The sequence below is a fragment of the Gymnodraco acuticeps genome, unplaced genomic scaffold, assembly GCF_902827175.1.
Source record: "Gymnodraco acuticeps unplaced genomic scaffold, fGymAcu1.1, whole genome shotgun sequence".
Lineage (NCBI taxonomy): Eukaryota > Metazoa > Chordata > Actinopteri > Perciformes > Bathydraconidae > Gymnodraco > Gymnodraco acuticeps.
In genome coordinates this window covers 2097771-2125699 of record NW_022992336.1, presented here as the reverse complement: position 1 = coordinate 2125699, position 27929 = coordinate 2097771, and the positions used below count along the sequence as shown (strand labels likewise).

The window sequence follows — 27929 nt, the reverse complement described above, 5'->3', positions numbered from 1 at the left end:
TTTGTTAGCTCCTAAAAAGTACGTTTACAACCCTAACTCTAACTGGTTTATTGATCAGAACTGGGTCAGACACCTCTCCATACTTCTCACTCCTCTGCCACACAGGGGCTGGTTTAGTCTGTGAACATGTGTCTGAGAGGGATTCTGTGTGTGTGCGTCTGTGCTGGCTTCCTCGCCTACAGGCTTCCACAAACCATCATCTGATCAAAGTGAAACTAATAATAAGGCAAAGCGCAAATCTGCCATCCTTTCTAAACAATCTCCATGGAAAATGTCCTGCTTAAGCATTTCCTAAAATACAGTCTTACTGCAGACACCTAATGAAATGAAATGCTTTAATGAGACCAGATAGTTTTCAAACCAGGAAAAAAAAAACTCCAGACTCTCATATATCATTTTTAAAAATTAATTCCATGTTCTGCTCATATATTACAACGGTGACAGGAGTGGGCATTTACTAGCCGGCTGTCTGGTGGTTTGCATAAGACAGTTAAGGCATGTAAATGTGGTCACACTGGCATGAATTTCAGTAGGGACTCGTGTGGAAGGTGGGGAAATGGAAGACCTATGACCTTGTAAAAAACTCAAACAAACAATTTACAAGCCCATAAAATCAGTCTCTCATTTATTGACCCACAGCTAACCCAAAATTGTTCATTGATGTGATGAGATCACAAATCAGATTTGTGGTGTTCATCTCTAGAGAGTTGCAATTGGAAAACCTTTTGGAGATGTTTAGGATATAAACAACAGTGTTAGACTATGGTAGTGAAAACAATACAGGATAAAAAACAGAAGAAACAATTGTTCATAATGTAACAACATTTCTATTGTTAGTGATTTATTATTTATGCGAATAAATCATAAACTTATTTTAGGATCTTTCATTTAATGCCGTCTAAAAACTGCTTAATTGTGAGCAGATTCAATAACATACACCTCACCAAATTGTCCATGAGCTGTGCTTTGCTATGCTTCGTCCCCTTCTTAAATTCAACTTCCTTTTCCTCAAAGGTCTGTCCCACAAACAGATGACACAGTAACCCTGTTTTGACACAGCAGGACAGCCCTAGCTGCTAGAACTTCAACTGAACACCTGAAGGCATCGCTTTGCCTGATCACTCAAGGGTAACAGGTTTACCAGACATCATTCAAACATATTTGAAGGTTGTTTCTCCCTTTGTCTTCTGCTTTCATAAGTGTTTGAATGCATGTCAGTAAAATATTGTCTCGGCATTAGGGGTGTAACGGTACACGTACCCGTACCGAAATTATTCGGTACGGGCCCTTCGGTTCGGTACAGGTGTGTACCGAAGTGTACCGAACGAATATAACGTTGAACGTAAAAAATTGAGAACGTGAACAACTTCTTGGAAGTAATCTCAGGTGCTGCGTCGCAGCATTCAGAGTAATTTGCTCACATTGGGTTCAACGCGTCATAGAGCGAGCAAGTCATTTAATTGGATGAGAGGCATACTATGAGAGCTGGTCAGAGGGATGCGTTCTCTGTAGTCAGTAATTTGAGGAACTGTCGAAATGGCGAACGCAGATAAAGTTGAGCTCGAAAATCCTCCAGCATCATTGAAGTCTCCGGTTTGGGAACATTTTGGTTTTGCAGTTACGAACAAGGATGACGGACAAAGACAGGTGGACCGAACCAAAGCTGTTTGTCGGCATTGTTCAACTAACATTGGTTACGCGGCTGGCAATACATCACACTCATTTGAAAAGGCATCACCCGAACGTGACTATCACCGGTACCAAAAGAAAAAAGACTGAAGTGCAAACCCAACTCCCGCTAGCATGTAAGCCTCCACCACTCGCAACAAGTTCAGACCGAGCCAAAGCTATTACAAACGCCAAATATCCTTATGTTGCCATGTTAGCAAAGCGCTACCTGGCTGTATCTGCTACCTCTGTCCCTAGAGAGGGTTTTCTCCACAGCAGGAGACATTGTTAGTGCCAGCAGATCTGCCCTTTCGGCAAGCAATGTGGACAAGTTCATTTTTCTTTAAAACAACATGAAAATACAATGACAAGCAAGTCATAATGTCAAGCTGGCTGCTTAGGAACTAGTACAGTACAGTTCAAATACAGATTATTTCAGTTCATCGAAATGCTGCACCTTAATGTTTATTTTATTATATGTTGTATTTATTTGAGTGAATACATTATTCACAGTTTAATAATAATAATAAATATATATATATATATATGTTTTGTTTTGTGAAAAAAAATTATGCTGTACCGAAAACGTACCGAACCGAACCGTGACCAAAAAACCGAGGTACGTACCGAACCGAAATGTTTGTGAACCGTTACACCCCTACTCGGCATACAAACACAGTTTCTGAAGGTTAGATCCTCTAAATGTTCTGTAACTCAGTCTATGGTGTTTATTTCTGCAGCATCACTCTGAAATGCGTTGCAGATACTGGATGCCAACAGTGATTTTGAATGCTGCTGAATCACCGGCACCAGCATATGTTTCAAACAATGGCTGGTTACATACTCATCCAGACAACCCCACATGGTATGCGATACATGACCATGACATACTGAATTCCTAAGTGGGCTGTTAAGTGTGCAGTGTTAGGAAAATTGGTGAAGCTAGAATCAGGAAAAGTCTTGAACTTTCTCACTCTATGTTGAGTGGATGTCGGAAATCTGTGTTTCTAGTCCTGGATAAAGTGAGAAAAAACAAAGAATGTTTCCCCATCTATACAGGAATTCAGTATGTCAGCAGACTAACCATATTATATAAAACTGAAGCATTGTTATTTATGGGAAAGGTGAATAAAATGATGAATCAGACATGTGGAATGTTTCCATCGATAATGTTTACTGGATAAAATGATATTAAGCTACATAACCGTCAAAAATGTATGTTAAATCCTAAGCAAAAGGACACGATGTTGTCCTCCAGCTTCTGTAAGATAACTATTGTAGGTGCTGAAAAAACAGACTGGATGACAAAAAAAACATGATAGTTGGGTGAGAGTACAGGGATACAAAACGTATAAATAATCAAATGCATGTATCACCAACTGAATAGATGACATAGCATTTTCCACCAAGCCTTATCTACATTCTGCACTATGTATTTCTCTTTAAGAAATATATGGAGCCAGATGAACATTGTATGCTTGTGAGAGAGGGAGAAAAAAAGCTTGTGCTTGTCCAACATTGCACTGAGGTGTCAACAACTGAACTACTTGCCAAACAAAGAGACCCTGAGCTTGAGCCAAACAGTCAGCAGGATTCTAAAAGGTAAGTCCACAATCAGAACAAATAAAGCATAAGAAACCTGGCAGACTTTAGCCAAGAGGACAGACCACTAAGGCTAAAGTATTTGAGAGTGGACCAAGGTTACTGTGGAAATAAACGTGCAACTTATGTGGTAAAACCAGCTGGCCACTCACATATAAACTATTTAGCTTTTCTTCCAAATATAGGCTCCACACTGCATCAACAGTACATCCACCTCGATCAACAACAGCTCAGCTGCATGTTTACACAGCTTCAAGCTATACTGCAGCCAAACATAATGGATTAGTGTATAAAGTAAGATTTTGACTCTTTATGAAATGCTTTTTTAATCACAACGTATATTTTGGCAAGATACTTAACGTTAAAATATAGCGTTGCTATTGTGTCTCAGCCACAGTAAGTCTCTGGCTGTTCTGTATGAATGGGATATATTATATTGCATCAGTTCAGTAAGGACAGTACAGGAGTACACATGCACACTGTGAGTCAGGAATATGAGAAAGGCAGTATCAGGGATTGTTGCAGCCTGGACACATGGCTACTACAAATGATCAATTCTTACCCAGAAGCTCTTTGGGGACCTCTGACACTTCCTCGCTCATTTTGCTGAAGATAATAATCCCAAAACAACGAAGAGCGTTCAGTCAACACATGGAGAATACTCCAATTCTGAGGAAACAAGGAGCGAGAGACAGAAGTGTCAGGTGCTGCCCGCCGGTGCAGTTCTCCCGGTTACATGCTCCTCTCGTCTCGCGGTGTCCGGACAATGTAATCGCGTTTATCCCGGCGCATGTCCTCTCGGTTTAAACAGGGTTCACGGGTTGTATGTTGGAGAAAGAGTCAGTCCGCTAAGGTCCCTTTAAAATCATGTTGAAACCAGGCACATTGTGCGCTTCAGGCAGATGAAAAGAGCAGCGCTCGCGCACATCCTCTGTGGCCGTGGCCCTAACGTAAAGCGGTCGGTAATACAACAGCCGAGCAGTCAATAGTGGGAACCGGGGCCCCTCCCCACGCGGTGATGCGACAGCCAGGGAGCCGATGCGATGCCGGGGCGGTGTGGCGTGGCACGAGGGGGCGGTGGTGGTGGTGTCAGCCAGATATTAATGAGACGTCTACAATGGTTTTGCCCAAACTGCGAACCAGGGACCTCTAGCGGTCCTTGGTGTAGTCTCGTGGGGACCTAATCCCATGCTGCAGCACAGGAGGTAGCTGTACATAACCAGTAGGCTACTATTCCCAGTGGATTATATAGCCATAGTATGGGATAGTAATACAGGTTTAAAGCTAATTTATAATAATGTCACTTTGAAATCAGACTAGGAGTAAAATGCACTCCAAATCCATGTAGCGATATTATGGGTAATTTAAAGTGTTTTTGCAGAGATCTCTTTTAATGAACATAGCCTATTATTGTCATTATTATTTCAACAAAAAATCAGATTTATAATACTGTAGGCCTACTTGTTTGGGCATTGCAGTGTCTATTTTGATCCTGAAACACGGAAAGGTAACATGCGTATATAAAAGAATGAAAATATATCGCGCTTCACCATGTCTCATATTGTTTCAGACATTTCATTGTATGCAAACGTTTTATTTGACAATGACCAGAGTTAAAGAAAGAGGAGGTCGACACCTTGTGGTCATTCAGTTCAAATACAGCCAGGCTCAGATTAGGCGACAACATACCGTACACTTTATTTAGCTTTTACACATAACAGTTTGATATCACATAATTTTTAGAGAACGTATTATACATGTCTAATATAACATTAATTTAAGATAAAGTTACATTTCGTATCAAAAATAAGTTATTATGTAACGCTTGAATTTCACAATATGTTTCCATATTTTACACATCTCTCAATTTTGGACATGTATTCACCTTTTCCTCCTTATAAATCTGAAGCTAACAGTCTGACCTACATTTAAACATAAACAAAAAAAACAGATAAACATCACTAGTTCAGTGCAGTAATCTTAATGAAAAAAAACTTGTTTTCAAATTAGGCAAAAGGCCAAATAAAATTAAGAGGTATGTTGTGCACGTGTGTTGTATGCACCATATACTGTCAGTCTACATCTAAACATCTATAAATGGTGAAGTACAGTTTGGGCTCTGCTGTTTCATCTTATCTACTACCATCTCTAGTTTTTCTTTCATGTGGCAGAGATTTGAAGCCTTCAGCATAAGTGGCAATGTTTTCAGCTGCTCCTCTGGAGCCTGAGCCAGCCACGTTAGGATTAGATCCATGAGAGGTCCTCTCTCTTTGGGTAGAGTCGTGCCGCTGAGATGCACCCCCTCTTCTGATTTATGAATGTAGCTGTTGGAGGGAGATGATGGTTTCGAATTATAGGGAATAGTGGAAAGGAAGTGAAACAAGGAAAATGTACAGAGGAGCAGTGTGTGGGTTGACTAGGCTCACCTGGCAATAAATAACGTCATTTTTGCCACGCGCATCCTCTGCCTGCTGAAGAATCCTGAGACGAATGTCCTGAGTGTCTCACCTGAGAAAGAATGTCTGAGTTTAAAATCCAATTTCTTTATCGTTTGCATACACAAAAAGACAAATAATCTTGAAGAATTTTAATTATTTTAAATAATGTTATATTTCACTGCTGTGCTGAGTACATACTTCCATTTGAAAGATATTCGCAGGACCCACACAATGTGTCGTGGTTATTTGAGCCGGGAAGGAGTGCAATCTGTCCGCTTGCGCATTCCTGGTGTTTTACGCACGACTCCAGCGCAGAAGATGATTTGGAGAAGTAGCCATCGGAACACTTTTCACAAACAGTGTCTATTTGTGACGTACCTACAGATAACAAGAATGCATTTTGGCTCAAAACAATGTTGAGATTTACGATTAAATCATGTTTGGGTGGGTGTATGTTAGCTTTCAGCATAAAATCATATTGAAAGCCAATCGTTACAAAGTAAAATAAGAAATTATCGTTTCTCTGTTACATACCCTGAGTTTTAACACCGTTTCCGGGCCCGCACTTTGAGTGTGTCCAACAGAACTCATTGGTCATGTAGAAGCCCTGTTTGCACCGACAGACCCTGTTGGTGGTCGCAGTGCACTCCGTCTCCACCTCCTGGTTCTCCATGCAGTAGTTGTTGCAGTAAAGACATCGGGGCAGGTAGTTCCATAACTCGGTAAAGTGGCGGCTTCTGCACGGTGCGCACACGGTGGGCGTGGTGGGGGTGCAGTACGCAGTCATGTGCGTGCCGGGTGGGCACTTGTCACAGATGAGGGTTTCTCTGGTGGATGGGTCTCGGTGGTTAAAAGTGGGGGGAACGGATTCCACCACCGCGACACCTTGGAGGACCCCAGAGAGCAGGAAGAGCGCAGGTAAAAGGAGCTGAGGAGAGGATCGTGATTGGTTAGTTACTGTATATGCAGGCTTTTTCTGATACTGTTTTTTATTAATAATTAAACACCAGTGTCTTTACTAGCCTACAGTTTATTTCAATTAGCCTCTTTATTATGTACAACTATGCCATTCATCTTTACCTTTTTCTAGAAGACAGAACACATTACACCAGAGACATTCAAATAATGGTATAATGTGACACGATTTTTTGTTTTTACATATTTCTTACAGCTTCATCAACCTCATCAGTAATAGTCTGATATATATTTGCAATTTTGTTTAGTTTTACTCACTTAATTGACTTATTTCACTTCGAATTCCTTAATTGGAAAGGAATCAGTGTCTGTGATTTAAATTGTATTGGAATGTACGCAGATCTTTCTAACTTTATTTCATTATTGCACTGCAGCAGACAACATTTGACAGCAGCAGCATTTGTCAAACAATTCTTTATATCATAAAATAAGTTGATTATATAGGATTTAATTCTCCTATTTCTCGTAAGGAATCCTGTTCATAACCCTTAAGAGTACTGACTTGTTAGGTCACTAACTGTTAAAAACACTTTTGATAAATATACATTAGGACTTGTGCTAAAGGCTCCTGATCAGAGTGATCACTTTTTTGTCCATTTTCCATTTTTACAAATTTCAAGAGACATTTCCAAATAAAAAGCCACACACATTTCTCAATTCACTCCAATAGGATATTAAATTACTTTCTGATTATCCAGTATTTTGTTAGTTCACCTGAGAATTTGTATGAAACCTTAAAAAATAGTGGTCATAATCTCGACTGCTACATCTAATAATTATACTTTTTTCTATATTACTTTCATCCCACATACACCAAAGTATAATCCTTAATCTCTGTTTTTGCTAGATTTGATCATTTTACACTACAGAATACTCACCATGTTGATGATGTGCAGGTCGCTGCTTCTGTAGAAGAGGACCAGTGCCATTTATACAGTCCTCCTATAGGACATTTATGTGTGGGCGTGTGTTTTGCAGACAATGAGTTATAACATCTCTTTTGGAAAGGTCAAACTACTTCCGTCATGTAAATTGAATTATGGACACGGCAGTGGCTTTAGGAAGTATTCATTTAGGGTTTTGGGTAATTGGCCAACATGTAACTTTTTCTTTGAATCCATTACAGGCTGTTCCTGGTTCTGTTGTATGTGACAAAAGACTGATATCACTCTTCATAACCAGGAATTAGAAATTACTGGAAATCCTCACCCAGATGTCTCGCTGGCCTTAGTGTCTATAGTCAGTCAATATAATTACAGGATATCTAAATTACAATCAAACAATAATAAGTTACATATTGGGATACCAGCAATACAAATTCAAAAGTAAACCTGTTATGATATACCACATGTATAATCTACAGTCATTTCCAAAGTCTTTTATAAATGGAATGGTGTATCTTAAAATTTCATTTTTTTTGTGCAGTAATTGAGCTATATATCTATATTTATATAAATATGATATTTATATAGATATGATATATTGTTTTAAAATATGATAAAGGTGATATTGTTTTAACATATAGCTCATATGTGAAAACAATGTCTTAACATAATATATCTAAAAACTTGACAAGCAACTTGAGGGGAGAGCAACCCGAAAAGACGTCATTCTAAAATGTCCTTGTGACGTCATCAGGTAATATTTGAGTTAAACCTAAAATGTGTTTTTTGATGATCCAAGCTGGTTGTTGAATGTGTTATAATGTGGCAATAACCTTTATTCTTCTCTCTTTGTAAAATGTCCCCTTTGAATGAGTCACTGTACGTGTAGAGTAAGAAATGTGCAGTGCAATTTAGCAAATCAAAATAGATTACTTTTATGTGATGAGTCAAAAGTGTGTCCGTGACTCAGTTCTCACCCTATTTCCACAGAATATGAGAACACGCTACAACCATGACATGTTTGTAATGAATATTACACTGCAGGCAGGTTATTGGCCAAATTGAGTAGAAGAAAAGCACATCACACTTCCATCGAACTCTATTCAGAAAATATGTTTCCTTGGAATGTGTTTCTAAGCCAGAGTTCAATACTGATGATCCGAGATATGAGGTTTCCAGCACTTCCACCAGTATCCTGATAGCATATTGGCTTTGAAATGTTATCTTTATTTAGCCATAGAGACAATTGTGTGTGTGTGTGTGTGTGTGTGTGTGTGTGTGTGTGTGTGTGTGTGTGTGTGTGTGTGTGTGTGTGTGTGTGTGTGTGTACTTATTTTATCTAAGAAAAATAGACCTACCACTGATGAAATAATTTGACATGCTAAAGCTTCCATATGTACATTTGTATAATTATGTTTAAATAAATATATAGAAACTTTTTGGGCAGGCCAAGTGCTACACAGAGGATTTAAGACTTAACTCACCTAAAAATGAAGCTTTGGTTGTATTGTCAATCTGCTCTTTATGGTTCAAATTAAGGTCCTGCATCTGTCCAGGCAGAAAGCCAATCTTAAATTGGAATGATTTGTCAGGCACTCAGTGATCAAGGCCACTCCCAGGATCAATTCAGTTGCTAATTTATGAAGAAAAAAGGCTTTCTACAAAGTGATTTTATTCAAATCATTTGACATTAGTGTTCACAAGTTACACAAGCTTAAAATGGTCAGGCATATATACAATAAAGGTCATAATAATATAAAAGTGATAAAAACAATATATAAAAAAAATATCACTTCAAGAACTTGCAGCATTCGGAATCCAGTATTTCTGATAAGTAATAAAACAAGCCTTTACATATTCAGAAAGTAAAATCATTATTATTATTTTAAATATAAAACAATTGCACTCCTTTGTACATTCATATAGCTGACAGTTAAAAAAAAATCAGATGAGCTCTACTTGCCAGCAGTCCAGAACAAGCCAACAAACAAAGGACTGTAAAAAATGCACGTATTTCATTATGAAACCAAATCCTTCCTCTCAATCTGCGAGAAAGCAACAATAATAAAAACACAACACCTGCCAGCCTGTCTTCCATAAAATATTGTGCTATTTACAACATAAATAGTTTTTCATTTTTCACAGACTCCGGTCAAAAGTTTCCAGGACATTTATTTATTTATTTCGGCCTGCCTGAAGTACACAAATGTGTTTATTTTTTCTTTTAGGATTATTAAATTCATAACTGTGGACAGATACTCTGGACTGAGGGTGAAACTAAAGGAATCCATTGATACCTCATATAATGAAATCAACCTTATTCTGGCAGAGGGTTTGTCTAGGAAATCATGCAGGCAAAGAAGAATGTACCTCCCGTCTTGCCCTTGTGTTACAGTTTGGCACTATGTGCATAGTTTGATAATATCTTAAAGCCCTGATTGTACCATGTTACCCATGTCTGTTACTCTTTCACATACACGTACCCCTCTGCTCACTAAGTGTTTGTCCTTTTCTGTGTGTTCTGTATCTGACAATGCTTGAGTGTTTGTGTATGCTATAGATGGCACATATTCCTGTGTGTACCTCCCAGATGATTATTCATTTAATGGTTTATGAGCCTTAAAACAGGACTCATCGTGAAGCATACTAACAAACATCTTCTCATACATCTTGTGCGTGGAGGTGGTTCCTATGATGCGGCTAAACTTCTTCAGGCCTTTCAGCAGATGGCGTGGGGCCCCGTTGTTGCGCAGCACCCTCAGACTGTGAGACAGACCTTTGGCAAGATCCAGGTCATAGTTTGCCATCTTCCAGAGGTGAAGCAGCTGCAGGATGTACTGCTGGGGCAGACAAGTGGAAACTACGGCCCGGACATCCTCCAGCTTAACTTTGACCCCTGGCAGGCTGTCGGTGACCTTCAGGAGGTCCACTAGGGTTAGGTTTTTTAGGCTGTTGCAGCGGGAGACTTTCTTCTCACAGAGGTTGACACCTGAAGTGACATGTTAAAAACATTACAACACTAATCCAGGACTTAAAGGTCCCCTATTATACAGTTTTTCATCAATATATTATAGGTCTCAGATATAAACAAAACATGTCTCTGAAATGTTTGGCTCGGAATACCAAACAGATCACCCATCGCAGCATCCCATAAACCCCTCTGTTTCAGCCCTGTTTCAAAAGTGCTGATTCTGTGTCTGTTACTTTAGATGAAAATAAGGAGCCACTCCCCACGCCCCTCTGCGAGATATTTGGTTAAAATAAACACAATAGGCACTTTCCACCAAAAAGGATCTGGAACTAGTCCCTAGTTCGCACGAATCTTTTCACCTCCAGATAGTCCCTGCTAGAGAGGTAGTACTTTCCTGAGGAGGAAATGGTTCGTGGGTGTGTCGGCCACACTAACAATTTCTGATTGGCTGGGCGAATTGCAAAACATGCCCCCTAAAACTCACAAAGGTTTTGTAAAGAAGAAGAAGAAGAAGAAGAAGAAGAAGAAGAAGAAGAAGAAGAAGAAGAAGAAGAAGAAGAAGAAGAAGAAGAAAGAAAGACAGAAGAAAGAAGAAGAAGAAGAAAGTAAGAAGAAGAAGAGAAGAAAGAAGAAGAAGAAGAAGAAGAAGAAGAAGAAGAAGAAGAAGAAGAAGAAGAAGAAGAAGAAGAAGAAGAAGAAGAAGAAGAAGAAGAAGAAGAAGAAGAAGAAGAAGAAGAAGAAGAAGAAGAAGAAGAAGAAGAAGAAGAAGTGAATTCAGCGTTTTAATTGCCTAATCCTCCCTCAGGAATTTATTCCGGTGAGAACGCGATCTACTAGGACAGTTCGAGGGACTAAAGAGTTCGGGGGGAACAAGTACCGGGGACAAGTACCGGCTAAGTACTTAATGGTGCTCTAGGAGGAGATTCAGATGATAAAGTGGGGGGTGTTACCTTGGTTGGTTATCGGCCAATGGTCACACAAGCCAACAAAACGTTATGACATCATAAAGTGGCCAAAATCTGATCAGCTCATTTTCAGACAGGTTTTTATATAAATGGATCAGGAGAAGAGTGAATATTTTTTCCTGAAACTTTCAGAATCTCTTAACACAGAGGGGACACATGTTTCTGTATAAAAGACATGAAAAAGTGGATTTTGCATAATAGGTGACCTCTAAATAAGGACTGGCTGAATCAAGAAGTGCACTTTTTTGTACCTTGAATGATGCCATACATCTTGTCATGGTCTTTGTTCTGCTCCCTCCACAGGCGCAGCAGCTGGAGGACCTGCTGCTGGGGGGAGCAGGCCTTCTTCACCTTCTCCAGGCTCTTACGGTCCACCCTCCGCCCGGGGAGACTCTCCAACAGCCGCTCCACCGGCACCGAGGACAGTCGTAGGGAAGAGAGGGACTGGAACACTGCCTCCTCACAAAGGTTCACATCTGGCAAGGGAAAGAAGTTGGCTTAAAACAGTATCCCAATAATGAGTTTTAGCAGTGGTCATATTATCCCAATAACAAAGTCAGTACATTTGTATAATTCACAGACGTTTCAATTGTGGGGCACAGGTTGTGTTTGGAATATATTTGGATTACATGGTTTGTTTGCTGCAGTGCCATTTGCCTATTAAGGTCATTACACACCAGGCCGATTTTCTGCGTCGATAGATGTCGATAGATGTCGGGCCGTCGATGAGCGTTGTGTCGCCCTACTCAGATTGGTCTTGGTCAATTTGTGTCTTTTCGGCCGTGTTCTTTGGTGTCAGTTTGGTGTGTAAGGAGCTTTACACGTCTGGATTTGTTTGTACGTGTTTGTGTGTTGGGTTGTAATTCAACCACAGCAGAGGAAATGATTTGGTCTCTTTCTATTGAAATCACATAACCACTATTAACTTTAGTTTGTGTTTCAACATAGCAACGATGTTTGCATATTGAACTGAAACAGTGAGGCGAGCTGTGCGAAAATGTGCTGCTCTTTACTGCTGAGTCACACTCCACTACACAATCACCTTCACTATTCGTCATTACGTTCCCTACATTTTTGCAAGCCATGGGCCCCTGGGCTGTCCTTGTAGGGATTTTTTTGTTTTGCAGACAGAAGGATTTCCGTAATACACAAAACAGTCATAGAGGGAAATGAAGTGAAACTGTTGACGTGAGATTACAACTTTCACACGATTATAGGCATTTCTGTGTTTGTGTGTGTAAAATTAAAAGAAACATTTAGGAAAACCGATGTCGTTGTAGTATGGTTGAGTTTAATGTGAAGAGGATATTAGGCTTGTTTCTCTGATGTCTGGATAATTGGAGTGTGGCTTGTTCTATTATTGACATTGATGTCCTCGTGGTTTCTCCAAATCACGTAGCTACTTTGGTAATCCCAACTGCTTTCAATTTCCTTATTCTTTGTAAAGAATCCTGCTTTACTCTTCCAGGATCTGCTGCAGACAATCAGTGGTTGTGTAATCCACATGAAGGCAATTTGTGAATGAATGTTTTAGGAGAGCATCACCCTGCTTTAGGGACAACAGCTTTTTTGAGTTTCCTACCAAGAGTGGTGTGCATGAGTGTGTCAGGGTGTGTGTGTGTGTGTGTGTGTGTGTGTGTGTGTGTGTGTGTGTGTGTGTGTGTGTGTGTGTGTGTGTGTGTGTGTTTGCCAGGGACTGTGGTTTTTCTGGGCTGTGGGAATTCAATGTCATATTTGAGGCTTCTCCTCTTAAATTAATTGTCAGCATCTGTCATAGTTAGAGCCTGAGTAACAAAGACTTACCATCTCGTTGTGTGTCTCTGTGCTTGACTCAGTTTCCTCTGTTATTGTAGGGTGAGGATGTGACAGTTAACAAAGTAATTGATCCATCGTGGGTGATTATGACAGTAGGGGCATAAACATCCCATCCAACCCCTTTGCTTTGGATTTTCTCACTTGTGTTGGTTTTCAGGCACGCAAGAATTTGTAAAAGAATGGAATCTTGACAACGGACCTGACCGAGGAAATCCCCTGCCTTCAGGAATGAAAACGACCACATGTCTGAAATAATTCAGCTCTGGCTGATTTTAGGTTGTTGACAATTGAGGTTTGCTCAGAAACATCTTTGTGTGTGTGTGTGTGTGTGTGTGTGTGTGTGTGTGTGTGTGTGTGTGTGTGTGTGTGTGTGTGTGTGTGTGTGTGTGTGTGTGTGTGTGTGTGTGTGTGTGTGTGTTGTGTGTGTGTGTGTGTGTGTGTGTGTGTGTGCTGTGTAAACACTTCTCTGATTCCTACCCGCAATAGTCCTGAAACCTCCATATGAATCTTATTAACGATTAAAACCGGCTGGAGAATTTTCTTACCAGTTTGGCACAAAGAATGTTGCTGAGAGCACTCCGGAGAAGCCGTTTTGTTTGTACAGAGGCTGTTCGAAGTAGACGTGCCCCATCTCAGTGTTTTTAAGCCCAAACCGGAGCAGTTTTTGTGGGGCTGACATGACTCGGTAGAGGAGTCCCTGATTGAGAAATGACCCGCGGGACAACGTTCACACGTGGTGTCACTCACCGGTGTACCTGGAAGAGATAAACACAGGATCATGTCTTAATTTCATGAATGAAACACCTCTGTGAAGTGTGTGTATCACATTTTGAACCGTGAGAAGTAAGCAGCCCGTTCGATGTTTCTTATCTTTATAATCAAACATCTTCATTAGCACATCTCGCCCTTTTCTGTGTGTGAACATGATCTGTTGCAAATACTAGCTGACATCGAGGTGATGTGATTCCAAGAACTATGACCACAACGACATGAGAGCACATCAGGGTGGAAGATGACACATTTGTGATGTTGGGTATGACTCACACAGAACCCCCAGAGTTTCTATATCTTATATCTGTTATCAAATGGGAAATACGTAACCGCAGAGTTTGATTTGTCAGCAGATTTTTCAGACTAACATCTGCCAAAAAGGCTATTAAGGTCAACTTCTCATTGAAAATAACCTTAAAAATGTACTTATTTAAAATCATATTTTATTGACTTGAAGATGACGAAACACTTGTATTTTCTAATAATATCTGAATTTATAAAATTATTTATTTTTGTTTATTTTTAAATGTTTTATTCACTGAAATGTTAACCTTATGATGTAATGTTAAATACATTATCCCCAATTGATCACATTTTAAATATTTGTACCCATTTACTGACATTTTACCAAATGTCAACTAGTTTTAACCACAGATAATGACACTGCAGTAAACCAATAGACCTTGTGGTTTGTGACATGCAGCACACACGAGGACATGACCATGTTGTGGAACTAGGTATTTCTCACATCCTTATTTTTTTCAATCACTAAAGCGTAGAATAGAAAATGTGTGGGAGGAGGCTTGACCTTTGAGGAGTTTCCCCTCCATCGTTGCACAGTTTCACAAACTAGCACTAAACCATGAAACCACTAACTGATATGCATACAGTAAACGTGCAAATGTTTCCTGTACCTGTGATGTACAGCGCACAAGAATGAGCCAGCCTAACTGTAATGAGGTTGCACATACTGGCATGAATCTTAGTTTTTTTCTCAGAATTTCCTCTGTAAATGCAGAATCAGCATGTTAGCACTTAACCCACGTAAGATATATCTTTAGATGTTATCTGAAGCAGAGGTGACAGCTCTGTGTATTAATTCAATAAATTGTCTCGTGAACCAATGCAAATATAAAAAATGTATGACAGAGTAGACTTAGAAATAACCGTTTGAGAAATGTAAGATTATTACCTCTATGGCCCTAGTTCCTATCTTACTTTTAGATATATTTTTAATAGTCTCTTATCCGTCTATCAGTCTTAATTTTTAGCAAGAAAATATTTGGTTGAATGCTGTACAAAAATCTTTAGACTTTTAGATCATGATTATCATGAAATAATTGCTGGTTGCAGACCTTTTATAATTGTACATGTTATTGGTATTGTATATCATGTTCTACTGTGCCTTTCTAAGATGACACCAAAATAATTTCCAAAAACACGGACAAAATAGTTTCCAAATACACAGCTGCGACCTTAAATCTTGCGTTCAGAGAGAGAGAAAACAATTGCAACAATAAACAGACAATTCAGGAAATCGAGCAACGGAGTCATAAAAGTAATGTCAACCAATGGGTTTCTGACATCCTGTGGTTTAAAGGTCTAAAACCACAACTGAAGACATTACATAATAAGTCCTTCAGCTTCATGGGGAATCCCCTGAAATGCTGTCTCATGTCTGCAGAGTGTCATTAGACATTAGGGTCCGATGTTATATCCATTTTTTACAGTAGGAATGTACGGAAAATGTTTTTTCATATTCAGTATGGTGCCAACGCTTACAGGGGTCGCATAATGACCAGAAACCATGGAAAAGGTTGTTTCATCTATGCAGCCGCTAAAATCCACTCTCAGGTCTGAGATGAAGTCATGAGAAGCGCAGTGCCAGTTTGTGCTGCGGTTTCAGTAGAAATATCAAATTCTGTTCACGGGAATCTTGAAATTTAGCATCAACCGCTCTTTAAGTTTCCCACAAGCACTACTGACGTACCAAGGAGAGAATCTGTGAGGAATATCAGGTCAGATATCCGCCATGATAATTACATCCTTGGGTGCATCTGGCACAAAGATTAGCCAAGACTGCATCTGGTGCTGTATTGGCAACAAATGACCAAGAGACAGTCTTTGTCTCTGGAGATTCTGTCTAGTCAAATTTATGTCATTCTTTAGAGGAAGAAAATCATTTTATATACATTACAGTGAACTGATTTTCATTGTCTTTTTATTGGGATTCAAACAATAGCAGTCTGAGCTAAAGACAAAATCAATATCCCTGCAAAATACTTAAATAAATCTTTATCCTCTGCACTATATCTGAGTCTGTGCCAGACAATCTGCAGTGAATAAAAAAAAGGAAGCACAACTTCAGGAATGAAAGGTTGTGCCGTTTAACCGAGACATTATAAACTGATCCCTGTATTTTAAGTTTCCTCTTTAAATAAGCTGTTAAAGTGCTCTATCATGCATGAAGAGGAACAAGTGAAGAATACTTTTGGCATTGTCGTGTGATACTCTACTGCAAATAGGAACTCAAAAATAAATGGCAACTGAGCCCTACAGCACATGAAGGAGGCATATCGTGCTTTTTTTAAGCTTCAAACTTGTATTTTGGGTTATTACTAGAACATGTTGACATGCTTTGACTTTTAAAAAAAACACATCATTTTTTCTAACAACGTCTGTCTCAGTATACATATATTCACCCTTTGTCAAAAACACTTAATTGTAACGCCTGCCTCTTTGACACGCCCTCCCAGAAATAGTAAGTAGTTAGATCAGAATTAAAAGTAGAACATATTGCGTTATGAGTAAGTACAGTCATATAATAAAATCATTATTTTTATACATGGCACAAAGAGGAAAAAGGATAAACGTTGATCTTTTAAAAGATGCAGTCAGCCCCCATGGAGTGCTGTGACAGCATGTGTCTATGAATAATATGGATATGCATCACATGGTGATACCGTGACAGGAATTGGAGCCTAAATGGAATGAAATTATGCTGGAAATAAGTGCTGTATTTGAAAGTAATTAAGTTCACGGAAAATATGTAATCATTTTCCAAAGTATAACCACATCAGGGTGACTTTTTCATTTCCATTGCGCTATTTTCTTCAGTAATATTTGAGTCTTTATTCTCAAAGGCCATACACATTTTTAACTTCTCCCTCATCACTCTAATCATCATAGTTTCTTCATTTATAATAATTTTAATTCAAGTGACAAGCCAAAGCTGTTTGCAATGAATATCAAAAGATAAAACTTAGAAATAGTTTAGGACAGGATTATGATGCATCAGTGATGCGACAATTGAACTGTGAAGTTTCAGCCAACACTGCCCAAACTCAGAGTTGGTCAGGTGTGGAAGTGCAAGATAGACGTGCATGAATGTTTTTTTACAATCACACAAACACACAATTTCTCTTGATAGAAAAACAAACTGTAGCATTTATATGGCATGTAAATGCATACTACATGTCTCTGTAGAAGACAGAGAAATAAGAAAACATAAAAAACCAGACTAATGGCCATGTCCTTTTTGTGTTTTATACTGTATGTTTAACTATTACAGACAGCTTTAAACCAAACTCTGTGTCTCTGTGACAAACAAAGAGTGGTTCTAGGAAATGTCCGAGACAGTTCAAAAGTAGAAGTTGTTTCTAGGAAAAGAGACGTCTGCATCTGGAACAGATCAGATTCACAGAATCAAAGAAAGATGAAGAGATAGAAAGAGAAGAGCTTTCAGTGACACAAGGGAGACAACATCGTAATGTGAATATGCTGTTCTGTAACTGATGTGAGTCTGCTTTGTTATTTTGTTTCCTTACTGAGGAAGCATATCTGGAATTTAACTGATTTGAGTGAGACTCAGGGAGAGTATTGCATAAGATGAGAAGATTAAAGAAAATATAAATATATAGTAATGGGTATCTACTCAAAATACAGAGACAATTACACACTGCACGGTATAACAATAACAACAGAAAAACTGCATATATAACAGATACACTATGACCCTGTGAGTACAATTATAACAATGAGGCAATAGGACCCTGTCCGTGCTTCTTCTTAGGATGTGTGCTTACTGAATTTCAATATGGACAGTATGGATGCCTACTTATAACCAGAAATCTCAAATTTGAATCTTATTTATATGACCTAGTAGGCAGGAAACCCACAACATAACATATTTAATATCTTCTTTAAAAACAATCTTAAACTTACCTAAAGCTGTCACTCCGTATCCGGGTGGACAAGAGCTGTGTGTAATGCAGAACTCCACCACAAGGTGGAAACCTGGAGCACACTCACAAAGCTGGTCGTGGGTGCTGTTGCACTGCTGCTTCACAAGCTGTCGCTCCTTGCACACCTGAACACAACACAGTCACACACACATTGAAACATTGCTGCTGCATGCACACAGTGACATACAATAAAGGCTGCTTGACATGCACATATATGATCAGAGAGCATACGTGAGTAAATAAAGTGCCATAAGAAAGTATACTGTATAGAACAGGAATATAAATTGGGGAATATGTTAAAATAGATATGACATAATTCAGAGTGGCAAAGAGGAACACATCTAAACTGCGGGGGAAGATCCCAATACCACAATGAGCACATTTAAACTTTCATTTTTAGAAATAACAACTAAAGTGGAAACACCAGTTTCCGAAAATAACAGATGCTTTGCCAAAATGTAAACAAACCGTAAAGTTATGCAACTAATGAAAAGGCATTGGACAACCACAGAGGAGTAGATAAAAACTTTAAAAGCAGATTGAACTTTAGTGGAATTCCTGTCTGTGATGTGAATGAAGATGTGTTTGATTGTATGTATGAAGTTGACACACACAAAAGAGATCAAAATGAACCTTCGGTTAACCTTTTGGCCTCATACGTACCGAGGTGCAGTATTGGCAGGTATCCCCCCAGTGCCAGTTTTCAGCAAAATGCCTCTCAGGACAGACCTGGCACTCTGTGGGTGTGTCGGTGGTGCAGTGTCGCTTCACAGCGGTGCCAGGAGGGCACTGGTCGCACAGCAGGAGGTCAGAGGTCACAGGGTCGAGGTACTGGTACTTCGGCAGTATGTCCTGCTGCTGAAAGGCCCAGGAGAAAGATGCTGTGAAAAGCTGCAAAATAAAGAAAGAAGTGTGTTGAATACAGAGTCCACAGCAGTGACAACATCTCTAAAGAAACGCATCTCGTGCACAGCTCCTCTTTGGAATAATGTCCAAATATTATTACATTTTGCAGCACTCGCCAAACCAAAGCTTCCAGTAAGAAAGAGTTGAAAGAAAGGTCAGAGCTGTAAAGTTAAAGCTCCTGGTGGACACACAGTCCTAAAGTGATTTCCTCTGCTTTATAGAGAGACGTTCAGGGAGAGGAGGAGAGAAATCTGTGTCCGTTTCGTGGATCACTGCACAGAGGCAACAACAGTACATTTTTAATCTTTGCATGTTTCTTGGAAGAAATGCAAAGCATTATTGCTATTTGTTCAATTACACATCATATTGTATTTTATTCCTTTCATTGCTTCTTGAATCTTAAAAGTTAACCGACGCTTTTAAATAAATGCAGATCTTTTAGTCATGCCAGTGTTTTGCACATATTAAATTCATGGATTTGTATGACAGAGGGTTAGAGGATGAGCAGCTTTGTGTTCTCTGACCGAAGCAGCCGTCTCCTATCCTGTCAGCAGCCGCTCAGGGAGATAGCATGTGAAGTAATTCAACAGTGATTTACTGCAGTTTAATACTACCCTGGAGGAAGGGCAAAACACGGCACACCCATGTAACCCCCACCCCAATCCCATTGATATGGACGCTCTGTTAAGTGGTTGGCTGTTAGTGAGGCTTCTGAAACACACATGTAGCGTGTGACTCAAAAACAAGCCCATGTATCATCGTTTGACCATGATCTGTAGAGATTTGGCCTAAAATCCCAGATATCAGTTGGTGAGCGTGTTTGACATGCAGCCATGCAGCCGGTGGAGGCCACATGCAGACCAGATGTCACACATCTGGGTCATTCTACCCTCAAGTCCCTCAGCCATTGGCTATGTGGACTTTCCCGTTGGACCGGATACATCCTCACTTCTTGGACAAACTAACAATGGATTGTCCTTGCTTTGATTTTGTGTGTGTGTGTGTGTGTGTGTGTGTGTGTGTGTGTGTGTGTGTGTGTGTGTGTGTGTGTGTGTGTGTGTGTGTGTGTGTGTGTGTGTGTGTGTGTGTGTGTGTGTGTGTGTGTGTGTGTGTGTGTGTATGCGTGTATTCTTGTATGTGGTTTTTCGCTTTCCACCATGTTTGTTAGTGCATCTTCCAAAAATGAATGAATTTATGCTACAAACAACTACAAAACATTCATGCATGTGGGTACAGATGCAGGAATGTGTGTTGCTGCATGTCTTTGTGTGCATGGTTGTCAGTGTTCAAGTCCAATCTTCGTCTTCCTTAGTGTTGGTCTGTGTTCTCTGCGGTCTCCTCTCCTGGCTGCTGTTCACAAAGAGGACTGTTGGAGGTTACTGGGCTTTCCCCATTCACCACCAGAATAAGAATCACTCACCCCTCTGCTACACAGTTTACCCGATACACACCATTGATCTCCTTTCCCGCGTGACTGTTTTTGTACTGATCACATTCACCTTAAAATTTTGCAATCACAAGACACAATATACTATGAGTATGCGTGTGTGAAACATAACATGAAACAGAGAGAAAGAATGATATTTTTTGGAAATATGTGTGCATATGTCTCTTACTAACTATTATATTACAACTAAATTGGTATGTGTTGTGTTCACTTTTAATAATTGAATAAACGGTATATGTGTGGTTTTAAGCCTTATTTATTTTTAAGGCGTTCTGAACCTAAAATGATGAACTACACAGAAAAGAAAACATGCAGGTCCTTCTATGTCTGCTGGCTTTTGCAACGGAGGTAATTGAAAATGATAGTAAAAATAGATGAATGGGTTTTACACACCATAATAGAAACCTAGGCTTCATACAGCCTGGCGAGCGCAGAGGTTTTCCCGGCAAAGCGGATCGACCTCTTAGCAGAACATTTGGTGGATGGCTTTCATCCACAGTGACTCGCTTAGCAGTACCAAAGCTGTTTTTTTGTAGCATGGGTGGCCTCAGCGGGAATGAAACCCATAATCACAGTCTTGCTCTTCAAATTAAGAAGTGTATATACACACTATTAAGCCGTGAGACCACATCCAATCAATTTAGAAACATCAGGAGGGTGGAGCCAGGGACCGACAGAGGGTCACCTGGGTTTTTTACAAATCTGGCTACGGTTACACTCGTCCCAGTGAATTTAATCTCGGGCTCGAGGATGAGTTTACTGGCAGGACTGAAATCATGGGAGCCGATGAGCCTGAGCACATGTGGAAGTGGTCAGGTTCATATTGTTTTTCATATCCTTCATACAGCACAGTAGTTTGGATTGACTCCAGCCATAATATACAGTGCAGAGCAAAGCAATTGAGAGCAAGAGTAAATAAAAGTAATGTAAAACAGCACATGCTCAGAGATGTAACTTTATGAAATCACATCTTTGACCGTCGGTAAAAAATCCCTTTGAAAGAAATAAAAGCATAATTTAGTTCAACAGTTTAATGGCCATCATAATACCTTTGCTGCCTGTTATTTATTCTTTTATCTTATTCAATTTAAAAGCTGGCATGAAAACAAAGCCATTTATAATTAATTTCAACCACATCTTTAAGCTACTCAACATACAATGTTTTAGTTTTCAACTTATGACACACTCAGGCAGAACCACACTGTGTCAAAGCAGCCAGTACAGTAGCTTTCCGCTACCGAAAAACTGTCAACTTTTTAAGAAATAACTTATTGGTAAGATGTCCTGTGGTGAGCGTGAATTAATCGATTAGCAGTTAAAAATACATATTGAACTTTTGACCCTTCTTGTCTCCTTAGAAGTTGCCATCTGACAACATCACGCACAACCGTTGGAAACCCAAATTACACAGCAGCTAGCGGCCACTGACAGCCATAATTATACTGTTAGCATCATCAGAGTGAGGCATATACATGAACAGCTGTTGGTAAAGGATGGATGAAGGTATGAAGGTATTAATAATGTTTCCTAAGAAAGCTTCCCTTGACCAAGGCAGGGCAGCTGCTATGTAAATGTGTAAAAAAGGGTTAAAATGGCTTCATCTGATACATTTTTGTAAACTGAAAACTATGCCTGTAAATATCTTTTGAAGTGAGCTGGGAGAAAACCTTGAGTTTATGTAGAGCAAAGATAATCTCTTTAAATCCTTAACAGAGAACATGTAGTTCTTAACCGATGTTATCTTCTTGAAAGAATCAAAAACAAGTCCAGCCTGTGAAGTGTGGTGATACATAAGATCATCCCATCAGAGAAACACCAGAGAGACATCAGAGAGACATCGGAGAGACATCATAGAGACATCAGAGAGACATCGGAGAGACATCAGAGAGACATCGGAGAGACATCAGAGAGACATCAGAGAGACATCAGAGACTCGGAGAAAACAAATCCAGGGTGATGTTTAGTGGACTAAGTCATTCACAGTGCGTTTATCTTTCACTTCGTTAGCACACATGTCTTAGAATTAATGACATAATTTCTGAAAATGACTTTTTGCTAGACCAGGTTTATAGGACTTATGAGAGTTTTAGTTTTTCTATAAACTCTGTCTTTTCAAAAATGATATCCATAGACAAGTATAATGATGACAAAGTGCTTTGGTAAAGTAGGCTGAACTGCACTTTGAGCGCTGCCTGATAGATGGTCTAGAGCGGACTAAAGAGTTCAGACACCTGACGGAAATAGTCTTTTAAAATGAACACACATGCTTTCCATATGAGGTTAAAGTGATAAGCATCCACAGATGTTGGGCGGGTAATGGTCTTATTGACCAGATAAAATATTTTTCATAAGAGGAATTTCCCGGAAGATACAGTAAAAACTGCGGAAAGATACATGTATGTGTTATATGAGGGACACAATTTGGTTTGCTTTGATATGATACAAATGGAAATAAAAAATAAAAATGTTGATGAAGTTACTTGTTTGTCCCCTCAATAAATGCAAAAATGGAAAAAAGGTAAACCAATAAAACATCTGTAGGCATACAAAAATGTAACACCGTAACATGCAGTCTTCAAATGATCCCAGTACAACTTCCAACAGACTTCAGGCTACAGAAGTTACAATGAGAGTAGAGCACATTGAAAGGTAGAGAGGGAGTAGAATCAGAGTTTGGGTAGCCCAAGGTCAGTTTAAATTCATGGCATGAGGAGAAGAGCCATGGCACAAAGGGACCAAACCACACTACACCAGCTTATCCACCAGGCACATGGCTTCAGTTAACTGTAGAACGCAGGTGGTCTGAGGGGGGATTCCAGCTCTTAGATGTGTGTGTGTGTGTGTGTGTGTGTGTGTGTGTGTGTGTGTGTGTGTGTGTGTGTGTGTGTGTGTGTGTGTGTGTGTGTGTGTGTGTGTGTGTGTGTGTGTGTGTGTGTGTGTGTGTGTGTGTGTGTGTGTCCTGTGAATATGGAATCTGTCTTTTTCACTTATATAGGGACAGAGAGGGACTTGCTACCATTCTGCATCACTGAGATTTGTATAATTAAATTACATTATTAATAATAATAATATTGCCTGCTAGGCTCACTTTATTTACTCATTTTATCATCTCAAACTTAAAGTGTGTCTTTTGAATTTGCTGATCTAGGGAACATGGGTTTTATCAAATGTTTAGCACATATTGGTCAAATAATTAGATACTGTATGATCAATTAATTAAACCTAGCTAGTTTGCTTTTGTAATATATACCAAGCAATACTATTTGCACTTATAACATTCATGTCATGAGCAAAAACAATTACTCAATTCATCAATTAACAATTATCATTTTGAATGGTTTTAGAAAAAGAAAAGAGAAACAATCAAAATAAATGTATTTGACCAAACTAATGATTGATTATTCAACAAAATAATCTGCCCAAATGTTGAACAGGGAAGGAGGACAGATCATTTGTTTATCTTTAATCAGTCGATTAATTCAGATGTATCACTCATTTGAAACAAATGCATTAAAATCACATTTGCTTCAGTACTTATATTCTGCTGTATACTTCTACTCCATATAAATAGGAAAATGTTGCACTTTACTCTTCTACATTTTATATTTAGTAGTAATGTTACAGATTTAGATTATACATTAAGAAAAATATGAGCTTATAAAATAGTTGCTAAAGACGAACAGTCATTAACAACACATTTGGTTTGTATCCTTCTTAAAATCCTTATCAAACATATCTAGTGTGAGATTCACTTTCAATACAGACTTTTACATCAGATCAGCCTGGCGGTTTTTGATACGATGTATACAGTTGTAAGATAAAACAAAGAGAGAGACCAGCATGAGATTGAGACAATAACAGCTGTATCTCTTTTGCCTATTCCGTTTCTGCTCTTTGTCTCAGACAATTGTTCAGTCACTCACACAAGATCAATGAGTTCATAACAAGAATACACCCACACACACACAAACACACACTTCTGCTATCACTACTACTGTTGATGGAAAAGGGGAAGTAAGACGTGAGCAACTTCCAGAGGTAATCGTTGTTTCTGAATAAACGTTTGTGCTTGTTTGTTTAAAACATGTTGATCCTGTACCTTCACACACGCTCTGTATGTCTCCCTCCCCCCTATCCCCCTACTTCCTCACCCTTTTTCTTCAGTGTTTGTCTAGAAAGAAGTTGCGTCGGTTTGGCCCGAGTGACCTCTTAAGCTCCTCTGTCTGCGTGTGAACCTGCGGCTAAATTTAGGGAAGTTCATGCAGCTAATGCCAACGGCCTAAACTGAGAGTGGAGGCGTAAAGATAAAGGGAGCACAGATGAAAGACACTGATCGAGGGAGATAATAGGGAGTGGCTGGATGGAAAGTTTTCATGCAGGTTAGCTGGCTGTCTGATTGGCTAGCTGGCTAAACCTCACTTCTCCCGCACTGAATTTTGAAACTTGTGTCCACACAAAATAAAACAAAAAAGACTCACAACATAGCGGTGTCCAATTTCCATCCAAAGTTTGTTCCACTGACATCATCCCGAGCAAACACAAAGTATGTTTTTTCAGCAGACAGAACGCAAACCACACGAGTCAGAAGTATGCAGGGGAACAGGAAGAGCACACAGGTGAATTTACTGACGGACCTCTAGGGCAAAACAAAGTTTGCAACACACAATTGCAGAGTGTCCCTAGAATTTCTTACAGATGAAATTAAACTGGCTGTTTGTCAAGTGGAAGAAAGGTGCAGGGCATCCAGAGGGGTGCAGATTGATTCATTGGCTGGATGCTGATGGTAAGAATGAGCAGTCTGCACACGTCTGACTCATGAGTTGGCTAAATCAATGCTTGCACGGCTGGCCAAATGACGGACTGACTGACTAGCTGAATGATGGAGGAACACTATGTCAGAAATTGTTCACACTAAATATTTGCCTATTTAAGGTAAATGGTGGAGTACAGACAGTGCCGTGGACGCAACACTCAGTGTGGACGATATCACTTTAAATGATGGCAAACACGCACCTTCCTTTGTATGTCACCTATTTTACAAACAACTAAGTGACACATCTTACAAACCAAATTAAATAATTGACTGACCTTTCACATCACAATATAGGATCCCTCTTTCACACACACGCACACACACACAAACGGCAGATAGTGGGTCCAGTGTTTTGTAGCTACAGTGATCTCTTTCTGCCCAGATACACATCTATTCATGCACATATGCAAAACTTGCAAAGTCCCCAACACAGCACTGCATGCAAAACACACCAAGGGAAATAATGACTCCCACCCTGCTGGCATACATCCCCTGAGAAGGATAGAACAAATGATTGTAATGTCAATGTCAGAGAAAGCAGCACCTGCTGGAAACATGCTGCAGGCCTCTATTGGGTGTTGAATTTCATTCATTTTCAAATGTGCAAAAGACTAAGCAATGAAATGTGACCTAAAGTAAACGTTCACGCATTGGTTGATATTGTATATCTTTTTTGTCTACTTTGTGGGTATTTATTTTGGGAATAAAAGTGGGGGGGAAATATGAGTTCAATAAATCATCAAAAGCAAACAACTTCCAAGTCTATTTAAAAAAAAATTGAATAATCTACTTTTATTCAAGTTCTCATCATCATACAGTCCTCAGAGACTTACTTGAAATACTTACATCAGGTTAAATGATTTCATTAACGGCATACTGTTATAATAAATTACAAAAAAACGCCTCAGAAAACATGGAAAACTAGAATCAACGTCTCAACACAGTCCCAACATAAGCTGTATAAACTCATATTGCAGAGCTGCTATATGGGGCTGCATTGTATTTTCAGTCATGTGTTACTTGATCCATACCATGCACATCATAAATACGTTTGTTTAGTTCCTTCAGACAGTAAACCATTTACCTAATAAAAATGTCATGCAAGTATTCTTAACACCTTTTTTCACGGGCATTACAATGCGTCACACAAATATGCCCTTTTAAAATGTGACTACAAGTAGGTAGCACTGTTGACTATAGGAAAACACATCTGAATAGGAACTATGAACTCTCACGTGGGATCAGGTCTACAATCAAAAGCAGTGATTCTTTCAAACAAGACCGATTATGATCCATTGACAACAAAATGTCAAAGCCAGAAAAAAATACATCATTTCAGGGACACCGTATAACTAAATATTCAACCTGTGATACATTTAACAACATCACATTGCCAGCACAGACGCATGCTGTACAGATGGGCACTGTTCGGGAATGGGAATAAAGCGAATGCCCATTCCCACTCTATGACATATCTGAAACCGCGTGTAGCGCAATACTAATCCAAGTCTCGCAAAACAATAAAAACGAAATCATTCCATCAGGAAGAAGCGTCCCTTTTCTCCAGCGGACCATACACTCGTGTTTACTCACCACTATCAGTTTCATGGCCGGGTTGGATTTCGCTATCCGTGCACTCATCTCCACTGTGTAAAAGTGAACTGCGGTATGATGGGGTCTCCATCACAGATCTGTATTTATACAGTAGGCGAGGGAGCGAGGGAGAGGGAGAGAGAGAGACGGAGAGGAGAGAGAGGGAGAGAGTGCCCACCCACCTTGTTATCCAGTGAGTGCACAAACCTCTCTCTGTCTCTCCCCTCAATCCTAAAAATAAATTGTTGCATCCTCAAGTGTTGCGTTGCAATTACGTAAAGAAAGGCAATAATGTCGTAAGCAACTATGAAGGAAACAAAGCAGTCTAAAAAGAAATATCCAATGAACATCAAAAGATGGGAATTTAAAATAAGAGTAAAAAGCAAAGCAAATATCCCCTTAACAACTTAGACTAATTGTGTCAAATTGTAGAGGAATACTGTAAAGTAGCAAACAAAGTCACTTATTTCCAGGGAAGGGAATATATCACCTATTGCTATACAAAAGTGTTTATTTGGTGGGAATGTGAGTTTTACATTTTTAGATAAAAAGAAAGCCTATAATGTATCGGTTTGACATTTTTCGTATGATGGTAATATAATACAGCGATGAGGTAACATTTGAAAGCAACTATTTCCATATGCCTATATACAAATTATAAAGCATGACGAAGTGGTTTGTTATGTGTTTGACAAGCAGTCTGTAACAAACCCACACTTGCAAAGTTTGCCAGCATGTACATTCAATGATTGATAGGGGTTTATTTGGACCAGTCAAAATTATTTTGTTAGGCGGGTTATGCTTATTTGAACATTTGGAAATGGTGTCTCAGTAAAT

General features: G+C 39.3%; 3 protein-coding genes across 6 annotated transcripts in view; all 3 read right to left on the bottom strand.

The window, feature by feature from the left end:
• LOC117541452 (F-actin-uncapping protein LRRC16A-like) overlaps window positions 1–4336 on the bottom strand; it is a 65956-nt gene extending 61620 nt beyond the window's left edge. For all 4 annotated transcript variants that reach the window (XM_034208612.1, XM_034208613.1, XM_034208614.1 and 1 more), the window contains exon 1: window positions 3833–4336. In XM_034208612.1, the coding sequence (XP_034064503.1) occupies window positions 3833–3872 (40 nt within the window). In that variant the 5' untranslated portion in view covers window positions 3873–4336. The remainder of the gene's footprint in view (window positions 1–3832) is intronic.
• Window positions 4337–4938: 602 nt separating this feature from the next.
• LOC117541464 (tumor necrosis factor receptor superfamily member 6B-like) lies at window positions 4939–7612 on the bottom strand. Its single transcript, XM_034208625.1, has 5 exons — window positions 7562–7612; window positions 6243–6636; window positions 5907–6086; window positions 5697–5778; window positions 4939–5594 (listed from the first exon to the last, which is right to left on the bottom strand). Exons 1-5 carry the CDS (start codon window positions 7610–7612, stop codon window positions 5354–5356), a joined length of 948 nt encoding a protein of 315 aa, XP_034064516.1. The 3' UTR covers window positions 4939–5353.
• Window positions 7613–9266: 1654 nt separating this feature from the next.
• LOC117541443 (tumor necrosis factor receptor superfamily member 11B-like) lies at window positions 9267–27243 on the bottom strand. The gene is made up of 6 exons (XM_034208588.1): window positions 27093–27243; window positions 18997–19224; window positions 18314–18458; window positions 13864–14073; window positions 11755–11979; window positions 9267–10556 (listed from the first exon to the last, which is right to left on the bottom strand). Exons 1-6 carry the CDS (start codon window positions 27138–27140, stop codon window positions 10162–10164), a joined length of 1251 nt encoding a protein of 416 aa, XP_034064479.1. The 5' UTR covers window positions 27141–27243; the 3' UTR covers window positions 9267–10161.
• Between the last annotated feature and the right edge of the window lie 686 nt (window positions 27244–27929).

Bases quoted from the DNA above. Each gene is read 5' to 3' on its own strand.
- LOC117541464 (XM_034208625.1), bottom strand. From the start codon at position 7,612: ATGGCACTGGTCCTCTTCTACAGAAGCAGCGACCTGCACATCATCAAC. The intron at 6,637-7,561 runs GTGAGTATTCTG...TCCTCTCCTCAG, and splicing joins ACCTGCACATCATCAACATG to CTCCTTTTACCTGCGCTCTT. The intron at 6,087-6,242 runs GTATGTAACAGA...TGTTATCTGTAG, and splicing joins AAACGGTGTTAAAACTCAGG to GTACGTCACAAATAGACACT.
- LOC117541443 (XM_034208588.1), bottom strand. From the start codon at position 27,140: ATGAGTGCACGGATAGCGAAATCCAACCCGGCCATGAAACTGATAGTG. The intron at 19,225-27,092 runs GTGAGTAAACAC...TTTATTTTGCAG, and splicing joins CGGCCATGAAACTGATAGTG to CTTTTCACAGCATCTTTCTC. The intron at 14,074-18,313 runs GTAAGTTTAAGA...TATCTCTTCCAG, and splicing joins ATACGGAGTGACAGCTTTAG to GTACACCGGTGAGTGACACC.